Here is an 18374-nt window from a genome sequence, read left to right on the forward strand (position 1 = left end):
ATCCACTCAATATATTTGATATATGATATGAAATATAATATACCCTGTACTATCTATTCTATATCAAAACCCGTGAAGCATGTTTTTCTATGTTATACTCTAACTCTATATAAACAAATATTTCTTTATGTACTGAACAATTCAAAACCTAATTATTTATATCACTTTTCAATTGTCAGCTTTGGGCACTTTCCACATAATTTAACAAAGGAACTAAGGACATGTTTAGATGTGTATGGATTAATTTGTATTCTGATATCAAACATGTTCATTCAAAATTAGTGAATGAACAGCACCTGTGATTTACAAGATGTGGATTTTATGACTGAAACACAGGGGAAAAATGCAGTTTTAAATGGTTCCTAATTATACTAGTCTTATTTTTTTTAATTGAGCTTTTGAGAACAAATCTGAAAGACAGAGTGTGGTGTACATTACACTAGCTTTATGAAAGTTTTTCAATGTGAGGGATTTTGATGCAGATTTCCTCGAATGGTCATATGTGCTCCCACAAACACAAAAGCACAATGTATTTGTCCCTAGGACAAGTTTTGTAAAATGTGACAGTATGAAAATCTGATATTAACAGTAATGTAAATCACAATGACCAAAATTTAAAACATTGAAAATTAAAAGAATGTGGTCCAGCTGTATAAAAAATAGTGAAAGACATTTAAAATTTTTTTTTTAATTTGGGGCTGGAATGATAGCACAGCGGGTAGGGCATTTGCCTTGCACGAGGATGACCTGGGTTCGATTCCCAGCATCCCATATGGTCCCCTGAGCACCACTAGGGTAATTCCTGAGTGCAGAGACAGGAGTGACACCTGTGCATCGCCAGGTGTGACCCAAAAAGCAAAAAATGATAATTATAATAATTTTATAAAATAGCTCACAATACTTGATTACATTTAATATTCAAATACCAATCCCACCACCATTACACCTTCCCACTACCACATTTCAGGTGTTTCCATCCTGAACCCCAATCCCTGTCCCAAAGCAGAACTGAAATAATATATTTCCCTCTAATTTTGGCTGTCTCCTACTTTGAATCCCATCAAATGTGGTGCAGTACTCTTGAAGTATGGGTAGTGTGTGTCCACACAGCTGATGGTCCAGGGAAAGGTTCACTCGTGGGCGAGGGTCGACTTGAACGTGTGGAGAGCAGCCATGAGCATGTGGTGGTTGAGTTCTAGAGGTTTTGGCTGCCAGGGCTGGATCCCTTGATGTAGTAAGGGGTCTTCCCTTTCCGGGTCACCCCAAGTGAAACAGCCTGGTGCAGGGTCCGGCAGCATAGTTATGGTTAGCATCATGTTGCTCCCTTCTGGGATTGAAGGACGTGTGATCTGGATGGTTGAAAGACATTTTTTAAAGTATCATACAGCTACAAAACTGTATATTGGCATAGAATATTTGGCAACTTCTATTTTTCCCTTTTTAATATTCTGTGGTTTGGTCAAGGTATAAATTATTTTTAACTGCATTCAGTTCTTTTTATATTATTTTGATAGGTAATTTACTAAAAGGCTATTTTTTGAGCAATGTGTATTGCCAATACAATGTAATATAATTAAAATAGATGACACATCTTTCCTTTCCTTTTAGACAGTTTGATGAAATTTTGATGAAATTTTAGATTGTTGTTAATTACTTGCCCTTTACAAACACTGTCAGTACTATTTTGTATTTTATAAAAGCATGTTACCAAGTAACAATAACAATAACTCATTATTCTGTAAAACTGCTACATTACCTCGAAACTGCCTACATAATAAAAATCAGATATTAAATGTGATATTAATTCATCATCATCATCATCATCATCATCCCGTTGATTGTCGAATTTCTCGAGCGGTCTCAGTAATGTCTCCATTTGTCCTAGCCCTGGGATTTTAGAAGCCTCTCTTTACTCGTCCTTCAGAATGATGCCGCATTGGAGGCTCTTTCAGGGTCTGGGGAATGAAACCCAGCATTGTTACTGGTTTGGGCATATGAATACACCATGGGGAGTTTGCCAGGCTCTCCCATGTGGGCAGGAAACTCTCGGTAGCTTGCCAGGTTCTTTCAGAGTGAGAAGTAGGCTATAAGATGTCACTTCCAGGAGCTTGGTTTTAAGTATCTGGATGTTGGCTGTTGGTGGGATGATAGGGCGCTGGGGGCAGTCCCTGGGTATGACCGCCTAGCTACTGGGAGATGGCAAATCTGGGCAGAAGAGGCCCAGTTCTGATCCGAGCAGCCCTGGGTCCCACACACCTGAGTTCCTCTGCTGGTACCTTCATGCGTGAGGTTCATCTGAACATGTAGAGAGAAGCATTGAGCATGGCTGTGGCTAAGGCTCCCAAGGTCTTTGGCAGCGGGAGCTCTGCTTGGGGCGGGGAGGGAAGCTGGGGCCCAACCCCTTTGAGGGACCCCAGGGAAGACAGCCAGGCGTGCAAGCAAGAGAGTCTCTGTGATATAAATTAATTAGAAAAATTTCAATGCTATTACACATTTATTTTAGAAATATAATTTAAGAAACACTGTTACACACCCTCATTCATCCTAAGACCTATCATTTAACCACTTGTAATAATAATTCTCTTGGGGAAGGATGTAGGGTCTGCGCTTAGTCACAGTTAAGACACATAAGACTTTTCTCACCACCATCATCATCATCTTAATGTTCACAGAAATGGAGATCATCACATCACATACCTTTATGAGGTGAACATTGAATGGCAATAATTATTAGCTACAGTCATTACTGAAATTCTCAACTACTTAGGATCCTGTCGTCTGCTCATATAGACTGAAAATTTAAAAATATGTATTCCACTATTTACTGCTGAAAGACAAGAAAAAAATTCTATAAAATTAAAGATAATTATCATCAGAGTAAGTAAACATTAAAATCAAGGCTATACTTCAATACAGTAATTATCCAAACAACTAACATGTATCTGTGGACTTTAATGGATTTCAGTCCACTTGAACCAGATGAATAAAGGTTATAATGAACAAAGGAATCCGTGTGCTTTCTGAGAGATACATTTATTAAATCCTTGGATCAGCCCATGCAAATAGTTCAGTGCAGGGACATCTGTACTCTGAATCTTTTTTGGCTTTTTGGGGTGGTGGTTCAACCCTGCCAGGAACAGAACAAACTGGTTTTTTTTTAAAATGTGGTCTCCCTCCTCCCTAGTTCCTAGTCATGAAAGAGTAATTGCTATAGATTTGGTCCAAAAATATGAGATTAGTGAACAGTTCAGTTGTATTTAAACTTGGCAGGGAAAAAAAATGGGGTGGGTGGGGGGAAACAGGGAGTAATGAATGTAAAAGAATTCCTGTTAAGATAGAAGCAAAATAAATTTTTTACAAATGGTTTGTGCACCCTAATTCTGGACAAAGTTTATTCTCAATTTCTTATGAAAGACACTCATTTGCATCCTGTGAATAAACGGCTCAAAGTGTCTGAAAGGGAGCAATGTTGTTATTTTGGTAGGAAAGTTTTTCATTATGAGGGACTTCCCTGTACATAGCCTAACATTTTTCATCTTTGACTCCTGAGGTACTAATGTCCATAGTTTCTCCGACAGTCTCTCTCTCTCTCTCTCTCTCTCTCTCTCTCTCTCTCTCTTTCTCTCTGTCTCGCAGATTTTCAAATCTTTCCAATATGTCAAGAGCCAATTTGTTAAACACAAGGACTGTTCATATAGTTTGCTGTTGGATTAACATTCCTACTCAAAAGGCAACTTAGAGGTCTTAAAAATTCTGTTTCTTCACTGATTACATGAAACTTTTGTTTCACAGAATCAATTTAGATAATTGTACATGAAGTCACACTGCAACATTTCAGAAAAGAACATTCTAGGAAAGAGGGATAGCAAGAGACATTTAAAGAGATCTTAAGAGACTAGATGGATCTTCACTATAATTCCAATGTTCAGCAGCTCTTCCTTTCTGAGAAAGGGTTAACAGAGCTACTCAACTCTAGGTGGCCTGTGAGGATCGAATGTACCAACATATGTAACCTGCTTCACTCAGTTCCTGGTATTCAGCAAGCACTCAAACGTCATGGCAGTTTGGCAGGAAGGTAGCACATGAACACTGTCATTCACAGGGGCCAAGAATCTGTCAGCATAGAAGAAATAAAGGTAACTTATGGCAGCTGCAGAAGTGACTAACTGATAGGGCAAATTTCTACTTCTAGAAATGTAATCCTAAAAAATTGTTTTAAATGCTGAACACCAAAATTAATCAATTAATTAATTTAATTAAAAGGTTTTACATGCCAAAAAATAGAAATCTTATATTTTTTAAAAAAATATTCTATTTATTGACTTTTTTCGGTCATACTCGGCGATGCTCTGGGGTTATTACTGTCTCTGTACTCAGGAATTACTCCTGGCGTGCTGGAGGACCATAGGGAATGCCAGGGATCAAACCTGGGTCAGCCACGTGCAAGGCAAATGCCCTACCTGCTGTACTTTCTCTCCAGCCCCTGATCTGTTCTTTTACTATCTGGTAAAGAAAAAAGAAGGACATGTGCATTTTCATAAATTCACAAAGCATGAAATAAAGTATTGTATTACTACGTGTGCTATATTTCACCACTGATTTGTCTTTTAAATACATATAATTCAGTAACTCATACCATGCACTGTTGCTCTATGACAATGTTTTTATGATTGTTTTCACCATAGGAATGTACAATAAAAATATAAAATAAGGAAAACAGAGTCTAGAAATAGTATTCCTAGGGTTTTAAATGTCTTTATGCTGAAACTGTATAACTCAGGTGTTATGCTTAATAAATATACACATGGATTACAAAATTAGCATTAAATATTTTTAAATTGCTTTCCACATCCCCCAAAATAAACACATCCAAACTTTCATGTTCAGGTTGCATCAGTAAGATCATTGTGATATAATAGCAATTATCTTTTTTTTTATATTGCAGGTGAAGAACCATGGGTATTTTATGTTTTTATAACTTTATAACAATGTGAACACAAATTAATACTAAGTATTCATGATCTTAATTCTGCCACTATTACACAACAGTTAATCTAATGAGAATGGAGTTTATTATTTATTTATTTATTATTTATTTTTTATTAATGAATCACCGTGAGGGCACAGACACAGATTAATATATTTTCGTGCTTGTGTTTCAGCTGTACACTGCTTGAGTACCCATCCCTCCACCAGTGCCCCTTCTCCACTGATGACCCCAGCATTCCTCCCACCCACCCTTCATCCCATTCCCCCCGACCCACCCCGCCTCTGTGGCAGGGCATTCCCTTTTGTTCTCTCTCTCCTTTTGGGTGTTGTGGTTAGCAATGGAGGTATTGGGTGGCCATCATATCCAGTCTATGCTCTGCTTTGAGCACGCCTCTCCCATTCTGAGTGGGTCCTCTCACCACACTTTACCTGTGTTCCCTTCTCTATCTGAACTGCCTTCTCCCCCAGCATGTGAGGCCGGCTTCTAAGCCATGGAGCAAACCTGGTACTTATTTCTAACAGCAATTATCTTTCAAAGCCTGAAGTTCTCTGACCACACTTCACAAGCTGGAAAATCAAATTATTGCTAGATCTCTATTCATTATATGTATTTCTGGGAATCAGAAACAATCTATTAGAAAATAAAAATTTTCAATTCATTTCATCATTGAATCAAAAATAACATACTAGAGCTGGGAAGATGCTTCAAAAGACTGGTCCCCATGCTTTGCATGTTACTATCACTATTCGTGCCACAACAAAGTTCCCTGTGTACTGCTGGGAGTGATGCCAGAGCACCAAACTGTGAAGATCACTGCTTGGGAGGCTCAGAGGCTCTTATGTGGTACCTAGGATTGACCCTGAGTCAGCTGCTTGCAAGGCAAGCATCCTACCTGCTGTACTATCTCTCCTGCATCAAGAATTTCGTGTTCAATGTTTTCCAGTTAATTCAACAAGGCTTGCAAAGATTTTTTTCTTATTAACTTATGTCTTTTTTCCTTCTACTTCATAATGTTAAGGGATCAAATTTAGCAGCTCAAACAAAGTATACCCCCAATAACACAGCTGCATTCTCATCCCTTTTCAACAGTACAAAAAGAGGATGTTGAGATATCATTTAAGGACCTACTACATAGTCACTTTCACGGCATACTCTGCTTGATTTATAATATTAAAAAAAATTACCAAAATGGAATATATTCCTTGACATAAATGAAAACTTGCTAATTTAAGTATGCTCATCAAACTTTGCTAGACACCAGTTAAATGTTACAGGATAATAAGACAGAATATCCCAACGCTTTCTATGATTGATAAGTGTTTCTTTTAACTTACCTGACCAGTATCTATCTTATTTGGGAACCAGAGCGGTAGTATACCAGGTAGTCTGTTTACCTCACTGGGTTCAATCCCTGGCATCTCATACTGCCATCCTGAGCACTGCCAGGAGTAATTCATGACTGCAGAGCCAGGAGTAACCCTTGAGCATCACTGGGTGTGACCTCCCCAAACTCTGGCAAAAAAAAAAAGCCAGTATCATCTTATTTTTAAAAAGAAATTATCACAGAATTATGACTGGGAAAAAACATAAGGGGGTTGTTTAACTTTTTTCTCATAAAGAATGTACTATATTAAAAAAATAATTCAAAGGAGAATCCATAACCTACGTGGTAGCAAGTCTATCTTTCAGAAGAACTTTCTTCTGTTCTTTCCCAAAAGAAAGTCACTCTGCTTTTGAACAAAGAAAAGCACTGACCTCATTGGAAGGTAAGAGCTATCTTGGATGAGTTCTTTCGGATAACCAGTTTCAGGTACAAATAAGGACAAGAGTAACTGAAAATCGGCATACCACACATCCAGGTACACATTTTGTTAGCAAATGAAGAGTTGAAGAAATAGGGATGGGAAATAAAAACATATTTAGGTGCTAATTTATGTAGTTAAAGAAAGAAATTACAACCCGAGTATTCTTATACACGGTATTGCTCAAGAGGAAATCAGTAAGTGTTGATAAAAACAAAAGACAGAGTTACATTTGGGGGCTGGCACAATAGTACAGAAGGTAGGGTGTTTGCCTTGCACGTAGCCAACCAGTGTTCAATCCCTGGCGTCTTTAAGTATCTCCAGCAGTAACTTCTGCGTACAGAGCCAGGAGTAACTCCTAAGCATTGCTGTATGGAATGACTGTTATAAAGATTTCCCAGAAATACTCTGATTATCTATTTGTATTTTTCTTATTTATAAGTAGGTCTAGTTGCACCTGAATATTAAGTATTTGTGGTCTGGAAGAACTATTTGACAGTGAATCTTCAGAAATCACTGGTAACTTCATATTTACTCAAAGCAGATACTGTAATTTGTATGTTGTCAATCTGTTTTTAGTCACATGACTAGCACTAATGCTTGGCAAGCATAAGAAACCCACTATTCTGAGAGCATAACTCAGTAGGTAACATTTTGGGATTTGACATTAGGGTTCCTCATAACTTCAGGAATAAGCAGCTCTGTATCAACTGAGAAGGAAGGTAGCTGCCCGCAGTTGCTGGGAGAGAACAAAGCTAAGGGGCCCCCTCCACCCTCTCATCAAAACAAAGTTCTAAGACTCTCTCTGTACTTTCAGACTGCGTGCTGACCTTTTGTGACTCGTTCCCTCTCAAGAGATTCCCTTGACGTCTGCTTTCACCTAGATAAAAGGGGCGTAGGAGGGAAGAAGTACACAGTGTAATTATAACCCAAGCCAGGCTTTCTTCATCCCCCTGGGATGGGGCGGTGGAGGGGGAATCCTATCCAGCCCTGTATTTCTAGGACAATTCTGAAATGCTTTGTTTTGGAGGGGAGTGGAAGAAGCACCCATGGTCAGGAACTCGAGGGGGTCACTCCCACTGAAACTCTGCCAACTGGGTCAAAACAGTTTGATGTGTGGCCCAGTGATGCAGAGCTGCTGAAGGTCCAAAAGTGCAAGTGCTGAGTCCCCAGGGGTACACCTGGTTTGTGCTCAGGTTTGTGCATGCTGGGGATCAAGTCCCAGTCTTTGTGCATGCACCCCTAGCCCTCCAGCCATCTACCAACCACAGAGCAGGGGCTATACTTACTTTCTTTAAAGTAAAAATCTGGGCAGGTAAGACCGTACAGAGAGGTTAAGGCACTTGTTTTGCATGCAGCCAACCCTACAGCACTGCATAGGTCCCCTGAACACTGCCATGAGTGGCCCCTGGTACAGAACCAGGAGTAAAGTCCTGAGCACTGTTAGATGTGGCCCCAAAACAAAAATTAGAGCTGCAACAAGAACAAAGTTTAACTGCTGCCACTATACCATTTATTACATAAATAAGAATTTCAAGGTACTCAAGAAGGCCTGAGTTCTAAAGGGGGGGGGGAGAGAGAGAGAGAGAGAGAGAGAGAGAGAGAGAGAGAGAGAGAGAGAGAGAGAGAAGAAAAGTGCTTGCCATGGTGGCAGACAGTGGGGTGGGGGGGCAGGAGGGAAACTGGGACCATTGGTGGTGGGAAAAGTTCACTGGTGAAGGGACGAGTGCTGGAGCATTATATGACTGAAATCCAACCACGAACAACTTTATAAGTGTGTATGTCACTGTGATTCAATTAAAGAAATAAGTAGGAAAAAAAAACGTTGAAAATAAATAGTTTCAGTGATCAAAAAAAAAAGGCCTGAGCATCTGAATAATTTTAAAATTTTATTTCATGTAATTGATAAGCTAAATAACCCATTACCTTGCCTTCCTTCCTTTTCCCTTCCTCCCTCCATCCTTCTCTTTCTTTCTTCCTTCAATTCCTCCATCAATTCTTCCTTCCTATTTTTTATTTCTTTTTGCTTTTTGGGTCACACCCGGCGTTGCACAGGGGTAACTCCTGGCTCATGCACTCGGTAATTACTCCTGACAGTGCTCAGGGGACCATATGAGATGCTGGGAATTGAACCCAGGTCAGCCATGTGCAAGGCAAATGCCCTACCCGCTGTTCTACTGCTCCAGCCCCCCTATTCTTTTTCCTTTTTTTTTTTGTTTTGGTATTTTGGGCCACACCTGTTGATGCTCGAGGCTTACTTTAAGGCAAGCACCCTATCCCCTATACTATTACCCTGACCCTAAAAATTACTATAGTGTAACATAGCTACATGTTATTGTTCATAGCTTTGATGTACAAAGTTACTGCACCCCACCACCAACAAACTACCTTCTACCAGTATTATATTATTTCTAGTTCACTCTTTATTCTCTCTTATTCCCCCCACTGCTTGGTAATCTGTTCTGTAATCAAAGATCAAGGTTCTGTCATCAATCCTTTTGTTTTTTAGCTTTTGGCATCACACCCAGCAATGCTCAGGGATTACTCCTGGTTCTGCACTCAGGAATCACTCCTGATGGTGCTGGGTGATCATATGGGATGCCAGGATCAAATCCGGATCGGCCACATGCAAGGCAAACGCCCTACCCACTGTCCTATCACTCTAGTCCGTCATCAATCCTTTTTATTCCCTTAATTTGCTTCCTTATAAACCACAAATGGTGAGATCATCTTGTATTTGTCCTTATCCCCCTGAGTTATGTTGCTAAATATGATGCCCTCCAGTTCCATCCAAGCTGCAGCAAACTGAAAGATTTCTTATAGTTCTTTAGTACTCCACTGTATTTATATATCACAACATTCTCCATTCATGTCATTTGGGTGGTTTTCATATCCTGGGTATTGTGCTCAAGCTGTAATGAACACAGGTGTGCATACATCTGTTGGAGCTAATGTTTTTGTGCTTTGTGGGCAGATGCCAGTAAATGGGATCATTGGTTCATACGGTAACTCTTTTTAGGTAAATCTCCATACTGTTTCCCATAGATGTTTGAATAAACAACATACCAAGAATGAGGATTCCTTTTTTTCACCACACCCCACTAAGACTTTTTATTTTCTCCAATACTTTATGTATATATGCCATTCTCATTGAACTGAGATGCGATCTCATTGTTTTGATTGTCATTTCTTTGGTGACAATGAACACTTTTTCCTGTTTATTGGCCATCCACAAGTTCTTGTTGAGTGTCTATTCATCTCCTCTCCTAATTTTTGTATAAAGTTATTGGAGGTTTTTTGTTGTTGAGCACTGAGTGCTTTATATATATTGGCTATTAGACCTTATCTGTGTACTGAATGCAAAGATTTTCTGCCACTCAGTGGGAGTCTTCATTTTAACCATTTCCTTTTTTATGTGCAATCTTTTTAATTTAATGTGGTACTATTTTTGCCTTTGCCAATGGAATCAAATAACTGAAAATACCACGGACCTCTATGTCCTGAAGAGTTCTGTCTTTTCATGAACCCAGCATCTTTGTCACAGACAAGCTGTCTCTAAGCTCTCAATTCTATTCCATTGGTATGAACAGATTTTTCAGAAACAAAGTTTTATAGCTCAATTACTATAGCTTTAAATTACAACTTAAAGTCAGGAAATTATGAGGTATAAAACTCCTCATTTTTTAAAAAAATCTTTGGTTATCTAAGGTATTTTATCTTATATAAATCTCAGTAGTTTTAAAAATTTATATTGAAGCAAGTCATTGAAATTTTGATGGAAATTGTACTGAATCTGTATAAAGCCTTGGGTAGGATGATCATTTTTGACAATATTAATTTTTCCAACCCATAAGCATGGAATGATTTTCCATTTCCTGATGTTGAGTTTTCAATGTGACTTAAGGAGTTTTCAATGTGTAGATGTTTCATATCTTTGATTCCTAGGTTTCTGATGTTTTTGGACACTATTTGAAATGGGGCAGTCTCCTTCTTTTCATAATTTGCCTATAGAAATGCAAGAATTTTATGGGTTGATTTTGTAGCCTGCTACTTTGCTGTACTGGCATATTGTTTTAAGAAATTTTTAGAGCAGTCTTCTATGTATATAAATCATGTCATCTGCAAATAGCAAGTCTATCTTCTAATTTGGGTCCCTTTTCCTTGTCTAATTGCTGTGGCGAGAGCTTTCAAAACTATATTGAGTAAAAGCAAAGAAAATGGACATCTTTGCTTTGTCTGGTCTCAAAAAGAGGCTTTTTTGGTTGGGTATAATATTGGCTGGGGGCTTGTTGTGAATGGCTGTGACTATCTTGAAGAACTTTTCTTCTATCCCATTTTTATATTTTTTTGTCAAATGTTTTCTCTGCATCAACTGATTAGGTATGTATGACTTTTATCTTTCCTTTTGTTAATACAGTATACTCTATTAATTTGTATATATTGAACCATACTTGCATTCTTGGATTGAAACACTATAAGCAGTAAGAGAATGGGTTGTGGAAGGAGGCAGGGGAAATAGGGGAGTTTGGGCTATACTGGGTACCCAGGTCTTACTCAGGATCAACCCAGGTGGTGCTTGGGGGACCATTTGGGATACTGGATATTGAATCCAGGTCCTTTGTAGACAAAGCAAGACCCTTACCTACTGTACTATTCCTATTTCTTTTTTTTTCCTTCCAGGACTAAAAATTGATTGTCATATCTTTTGTAAATACACTTGCAGTAATTGCTTATTTTGGTTACATGAAAGATGAGTAAAAGAAAATTTAGAACTGGTTTTCCTCAGAAAGACTCTACAGCAGCGCCCCATTAGCATCTAGACTCCAACTCCTCCGAGCTTCCAGTATTCTTTGAAGCAGACCTTACTGCCTCCGAGAATCAATGTTGCAAAGAAGCAGTAAGATGGTCCACACTATAGAATTTGGCTTTCCTATACTTACAAAGCAAAGGTTACTTTACCCCCTGCTGTAATTCTGATACATCGTAATACAAGGATTTACATGCCAAATAGAAAATACAAGAAAGATGAATCTAGTTGGCAGACAGCAGTGTTTCTCAACCTTTTTCCAACTTTGGCCCCCTGTGACCTTGTGCCCTTCCTGCGGGCATGTCCTACTGGCTGGCCTTCTCATCTTGTGCAACAGGTCACCATTTATGTGATTTTCCAACTGCAGGTCCCCTTTGACTATCCTGGGCATTCACATATTGTCCAACTGAGAAACACTGGCACAAGAATGATTCATGTTGGTGTATTAACCTCTATCTGTGAAATTCATAAAGTTAAAGGAAAATTGTGGTCAAACAGATTGTTTTGTTTCAGCAGTGCAAGAAATCATATAAAGGAAGTTTAAAAAACAATTCTTTGGACAGAATTTAAACTCTACAAAGAAAAGGTTAGATACACTGAACCATTTTAAGCTGACATTAGCTTTTAACAATAGATTTAAATATTTTATTTTTCTTGATGATCAGGATCTTTTCTCAGTCTATTCAATTAATTTTACAACACTGAATAAGATGCCAGAGCATAAAAAGTCAAGTTACATTATTTTGAAATTTCAGGGGCAAAGGCAGTCACTTATCTAAATAAACAATGTTACAATAATCAAATTCTGAATACAAAAGTATACTTGGTTCTTTCATATTTCAAATGTGGATGTCCTTTGACAGAAAAATTCTAGTTTTTTCTGCTTATGTCTGGATACATATGTAAAAGGGAACGTTTGGATTGTAGAATGTCGCTAGTGGGGGTGCAGTAAATGATGTACAATAAGAAGAAATTAACTTTTCTACTCATGAATTTTCATAAGAAAACAGATGATATCTTCAACATGATGATAGTGACTAAAGCAAAAATACAGAGTATATGATATTTTCAGTTCTTATTTGGCACATCTATTGATATATTTTCAAACACCAAACAATATCAGTATCTACTAAAACCAACTAACACATTGGTGATTTCTGAAAATTAATTATTAAACATCATGAAAAACCTAATTCCAAAATGAATTCTGTAATTCAGCATTCCCTCTGTGATATGCAAGTTGGTACAAGCATTGCCTATTTCAGGACTCTCCAGAATTCACGAATATTTCAAAGGTAATATGCATGCTGACCCCCACAACTCCTGCTGAATTTGGTGGATCTTCTGAGCACGACTTCATTTATGATAACTGATGTACACTCATCACAATTTTGAAAAGAACGGCAGACCTTCATACATGTCAGTTTTTAGTTTTATCCAATCATTAATTTTCTGTAGGGTTGTTTTTTCTTGGTTTAATATTTTTGCCAGCTTTTTCATTTTTTCTTCATTTCTTTCTATGTACTTCAATCCTTCCAGCTGCAGCTGATCCAGCTTTTCATTTCGACTTTCATCTAGAGGTATATTTTCACACATTACAGGATTAAATCTGAAATAGGTATCAGGTGGTAACAGACCATCAAGCATCACATGGACTTCTGTCAAAATAAACAGAGAAGACAGGGTGGGTAAGAAACCGGAGTAATTCTTTAATGACCTCTATTATTCTATTATTCTTACTTAAAACTATTGTCTTTTAGGGCAAATGACATAGCCTTGCTTATTTCATGACTGCCGATAACTAATGTTAGAAATAAGAACTGTGTAACAGTAAAGATGGTTACAAAATACCATACACCTCCCAAAGCAATCTGACAGGTTTCGACAAACACACATACTTGTGTTACTCCAACAGTCCTGACATAGGACATCTCCGGGAAATTTCTTCACACAAGCTAGGAAGACAGCTCACGTGAGAGAGCACATGGCAAAGCTCTGGGCTGCTCTCCACACCACACGGACCCTGAACGCTACTCGTGTAACCCTGCTGCTTAACCCACCTCCTACGTCACCAGGCTTGAGCATCAAACCATCAAGTCTGGAGCTCCAGCGCACTGCTAAGAGTGGCCCTGACTTAGAGAGAAGTTCCTTTGTGTGTCTTTTCTAGTCTCCTTTTCTAGAATTCCATATAAACAAAAACTGTTTAATTTTCCTGGCACAATGCTATTGGAATTCATCATGTTGTAGCATTACAATAGAAATTGCTTATGTGCCCAGAAAGATAGACAGGCTCAGTGCATGCATGGAAGGCCCTGGAATTATCCTGGCACCACTGGCAGAGGCCGCCTACCCCCAGAAGCACTGCTATGTGTCCCCAAAGCCAAAACAAACAAATAAGTTTCTTTTTTATTATGGAATAGCACTCAATTGTATAGCTACACTATAATTTGTTTTCCATCATTCTTGTTCTCTTCAGTGTTAGCTATTTGGAATGTGGTGACCACTGAAATTTTATTTGTATGTGGGTTTATATGTGGCTTAGCTTCTTTAAATAAGGGTATTTCATGGTTGTCCCAGTACCATTTGTTGAAAAGATTTCTCCTTTCTTTTGTGAAATCTTCTGCCAAAAATCTTTCAAACTTATATGCATAGATCATTTACTATACTCTTACTATGTGCCACTGTTCTCTTATTACGCAAATACCATAGCCCATTTCTTACTGTAGTTTTGTTTTTAATCGTCAAGTTAGAGGGTATAAACCTTGAAATTTTGTTCTTTTTCAAAACTGTTTGGACTAGGCAGATGCTGCCCAAGCCCATGTGCTGCCCACATCTCCCCGCTTGAGATATGTACTTTCATGCTCTCAGGTCTAATGCTGGGATGTGTGGGGACTCTCTCCGTCTCTGGAGAAGCCCGTTCCCTCATTAGTGCATTACTCTCTCACTTTCTCTCCTTCCTCCCCCTTCCTAAAAGACTCCCGATAAAATGTTTTTACTTCAAAAAACGAAACAAAACAAAAAAAAAGCTCAAAACTGTCTGGACTATTTTAAGTATTTATCATAATTATTAAAATTTTACATCATTCTGCATAACTCTATCCCAGAAAATCTGGTTTGGATTTTTATGGTTAATGGCATTAAAGTCTGCGAGTCAATTTATGATCTGTTACTAAGACAAGAAGTTAATAAGCAAAGCATATTTATTTTCATCTTTGTGCCACACCCAGTGGTGCTCAGGGGCTTTGCACTTAGAGGAGTGATGCCTGGAGGCGCTTGGAGAACATCTGCGGTGCTGGGGATTCAAACAGGATCGGCCAGGTGCAAGGCAAGTGACTTAATTCCTGTCCTCTGCTCCAACAGTGTTTGTTTATTGGCTTACTTAGGCATTTGGAAATTTATTATATAAATAAATTTATGCACATATCTGTTATCATAAACATATATATGATGGATGGGCCAATGATGAAATGTATTCCAGTTGAGATGTGTCTTTGTTTTGCTTTGGGGCCGCAAGCAGGGTGTTCAGAGCTTAGCGCTGGCTCTGTGCTCCGGGATCACTTCCAGCAGGGCTCAGGGGACTATTATGTGATTTTGACAAAACCTGGGTCAGCAACATGGAAGTCAAGCACCCTACCTACTATACTATCTCTCTGACCCCAAGAAACAGCTTTTGAAAAGGGCTATTTTTTAAAAATCAAAGTTACAAATGGAAAAACACTAAGACATTCAGCAGTATTTTATCTTCCTGGAGAAAAGTGTGTTTTCTAGTCTGTGTTAGGATTACTTCAGTTAGATTCTTGCCAATGACTCATGAACCATGGAAGAGTAGGTATAAATTAGTTAAGCAGAGAAGGGGGCTAGAAAAAGATCACTTTTACTAAGAGGAAAACATATGCAAGAGCAACAAAGTCGAGAGAATGTGGCTCATTCAGAAAAACTCAAATAATTTTGGAAAGTCTACAATGGGTGGGAATATTAAACCAATCCTGTATCCTGATGAACCCTATCTGGTTATATCTTTTTCTCCATTTTAAATATTTTTGTATTGCTAAACACAATTTATTAGTATACTCTAAGAATTTCTCTGTGCATCTATCAGTAGGGGATACTGACTGATAAATTTTCTGGTTTTTATCATTTTTTCTGGACTTGGTATCAGTATGACACTGTCCTTCCAGAATAAGCTGGGAGTATTTACTCCTATTTTATGCATATCTGTGTAGAATAGCTATTAATTATATCAACTGTATTTTTCAATTCACACTGTATTTATTTATCGAAGTTTGATTTGGATCCTGTGTACACCTTTCATTTCTTTTCTCATTTAAGTTTATGTCTTTCCATTTCTCATTGAACATATTCTTAAAAAGTTACTATAAGGTCATTATCTATTCTATCTTTAAGTTTCATATTTAAACTATTCTAATTGATTATAGTTTTTTCTTGGTAAAGTGTAGCTTTTCTTCTTTGATGCCTGGTTATTTTTTCTTTTTTGGGTCACACCCGGCATTGCACAGGGGTTACTCCCGGCTCATGCACTCAGGAATTATTCCTGGCACTGCTCGGGGGACTATATGGGATGCTGGGCATCGAACCCGGCTCTGCTGTGTGCAAGGCAAACGCTCTACCCACTGTGCTATCACTCCAGCCCTGATGCCTAGTTGTTTTTTATTAGGTGTTCAAATGCTGTAAATGTTTTACTTCAGTGTGCTAGCATTTCCTATCTTTAACTATTAATGTATTTTGTTCTAACTAGGGATGTTATTAACTAAGTTCAATTTGACATTTGGGGTATTGTTTATGAATCTTGTTAAGATGGATCCAGAGTCACCTATAGATTAGAATTTGTTGTTGTAACCAAACAACATCCTTCTGAAAACTCATGTCTTATAATATCTTTCTTAAGAGCTTATGGAACCGGGCCTGGGCCCTTTCTAGGCTACAAGGACTTTCTTGTCTAATCCTTTCCGGTGATTCTTTCACTTGTCTTGGGTAAATTTTTTTTTCTTCTTTTTGGGTCACACCCGGTGATGCTCAGGGGTTATTCCTGTCTGCAGTCAGGAACTGCTCCTGGTGGTGCTCAGGGGACCATATGGGATGCTGGGAATGGAACTCTGGTAGGCTGTGTGCAAAACAAATGCCCTACCCGCTGTGCTATGGCTCCAGCCACCAGTCTTGGGTAAATTTCTTACATGCACATGAGATCAGTATTCAGGGACTCTATTTCTGGAGCATTCCCTGTGAAACTGCCTCCTCTATAGTATTTTGCCCACAAATTCTAGTTTCCGTAGCCTTCTTGAACTCTGTTCCTAAACTCTAAGAGATTGTCCGGTTTTGGGGGCGGAGGAGTTCCCCTTCCTGTGTTACCACCCAACTTGGGCAATTATAGTGATTATTTTTCTCCTCTCAGACACACTGCTGTGCCATCTGTCATTTAATGTCTGAGAACCAGTTTTCTATTGTTTTAGGGAGGAAGGGAATAAATGGCTCGTATCATGTGTTTATCTGAACCAAGTTGACCCCATTTTTATCTCCCTGTTTCTTAAATGGCTCAAGAGTGTCTAACCCAGGGCCAGAGCAATAGTCTAACAGGTAGGTATTTGCCTTGCACATGGCTGACCCAGGTTCTGTCCCCAGCATCCCATGTGGTCCCCCGAGCACCGCCAGAAGTGTGATTCCTGAGTGCAGAGCCAGTAGTAACCCCTAAGCATCGCGGGAAGTGATCCAAAAAGGGAGGGAAGGAAGGAAGGAAGGGAGGGAGGGAGGGAGGGTGGGAGGGAGGGAGGGAGGGAGAAAAAAGAAAGAGAGAAAGAAAGACAGAATGAGTGATTCTCTAACCAGGCCTAAGAGTCTGTTCTGCACTGGAGATTTTTCAAAGAGCCCCTAGGTAAAAAACAGTCTAATCTAGGATAGGATGTCTTAAAACATTTTCCTCTCATAGTCCCTCTTTTTGCTGGAGAAATTTTCACACAAACTGGCTGCTGTACAGGTCCAAACACAAGTACACATCACATTTAACTGATGACAAATCATCATAAAATTCACTAAAACCAGAACATGTTTAAGTTCCATAACCTCCTATGGAGTTGCGGCTCACAGTTGAAGTGAGGGTCTAAGGTTACTTGGAAGAAATGGGTGAGGAGAAAAGAGAAACAACCAAAGACTTGCTTCTAGTGTGCAAGCTTCCTGCACCCATAATGTGGACACAATATAGGTCTCCTGGAAGCAGCACTTTCAAATTAGAGCAAACAACACAATTCTGGGAATAACAGTGCCCCCAGTAGCAAACAACTAGACTGACCTTCAGTGTCTGTTGCGCTGTTGATGACATTGGCCAGTTTGGTCTTCAAGCTCGTTTGTGTCACGTTGTTCCTCACGTCACTCTCATAGCGTCCAGTGCCCAAGGAGACTATGCACTCTAAGGGGACATCAGGCCAGAGACATTTACACTCATGCATCGCTAACGCTGAAGGATTATTCAGGAGCAAACCTCCATCCTGCAAAAACAGAAGTTAAAAAAAAAAAGGGTATGGAACTCTTAAAAAGTGAAGATTTATTTTATAAATATAAACAAAGTTTTATCTTAATCTGAAATGCTCTCACAGGGAAAACTGTACTACATATTAAGTTGACCAAATTATTTATTATTATTTTAATAAAAGACATCCTTTAAAGTGAGTTTATTTCATATATGAGACTGCAAAATCATGAAAATTTACTGGGCTCATTAAAAAAATTCTTATAGATTTCCATTCCTTTTATGGAATTTCTCTGA

At 38.7% G+C, this 18374-nt stretch overlaps 1 protein-coding gene across 2 annotated transcripts in view; it reads right to left on the bottom strand.

The window, feature by feature from the left end:
- Positions 1–12216: 12216 nt before the first annotated feature.
- Positions 12217–18374, bottom strand: part of PNPLA8 (patatin like phospholipase domain containing 8) — a 48878-nt gene continuing 42720 nt past the window's right edge. For both annotated transcript variants that reach the window (XM_055141495.1, XM_004602093.2), the window contains exons 9-10: positions 17901–18096; positions 12217–13257 (exon numbers count right to left, since the gene is read on the bottom strand). In XM_055141495.1, coding sequence (XP_054997470.1) covers positions 12983–13257; positions 17901–18096 — 471 coding nt within the window. In that variant the 3' untranslated portion in view covers positions 12217–12982. The remainder of the gene's footprint in view (positions 13258–17900; positions 18097–18374) is intronic.

The sequence above is a fragment of the Sorex araneus genome, chromosome 1 (genome assembly GCF_027595985.1).
Source record: "Sorex araneus isolate mSorAra2 chromosome 1, mSorAra2.pri, whole genome shotgun sequence".
NCBI lineage: Eukaryota > Metazoa > Chordata > Mammalia > Eulipotyphla > Soricidae > Sorex > Sorex araneus.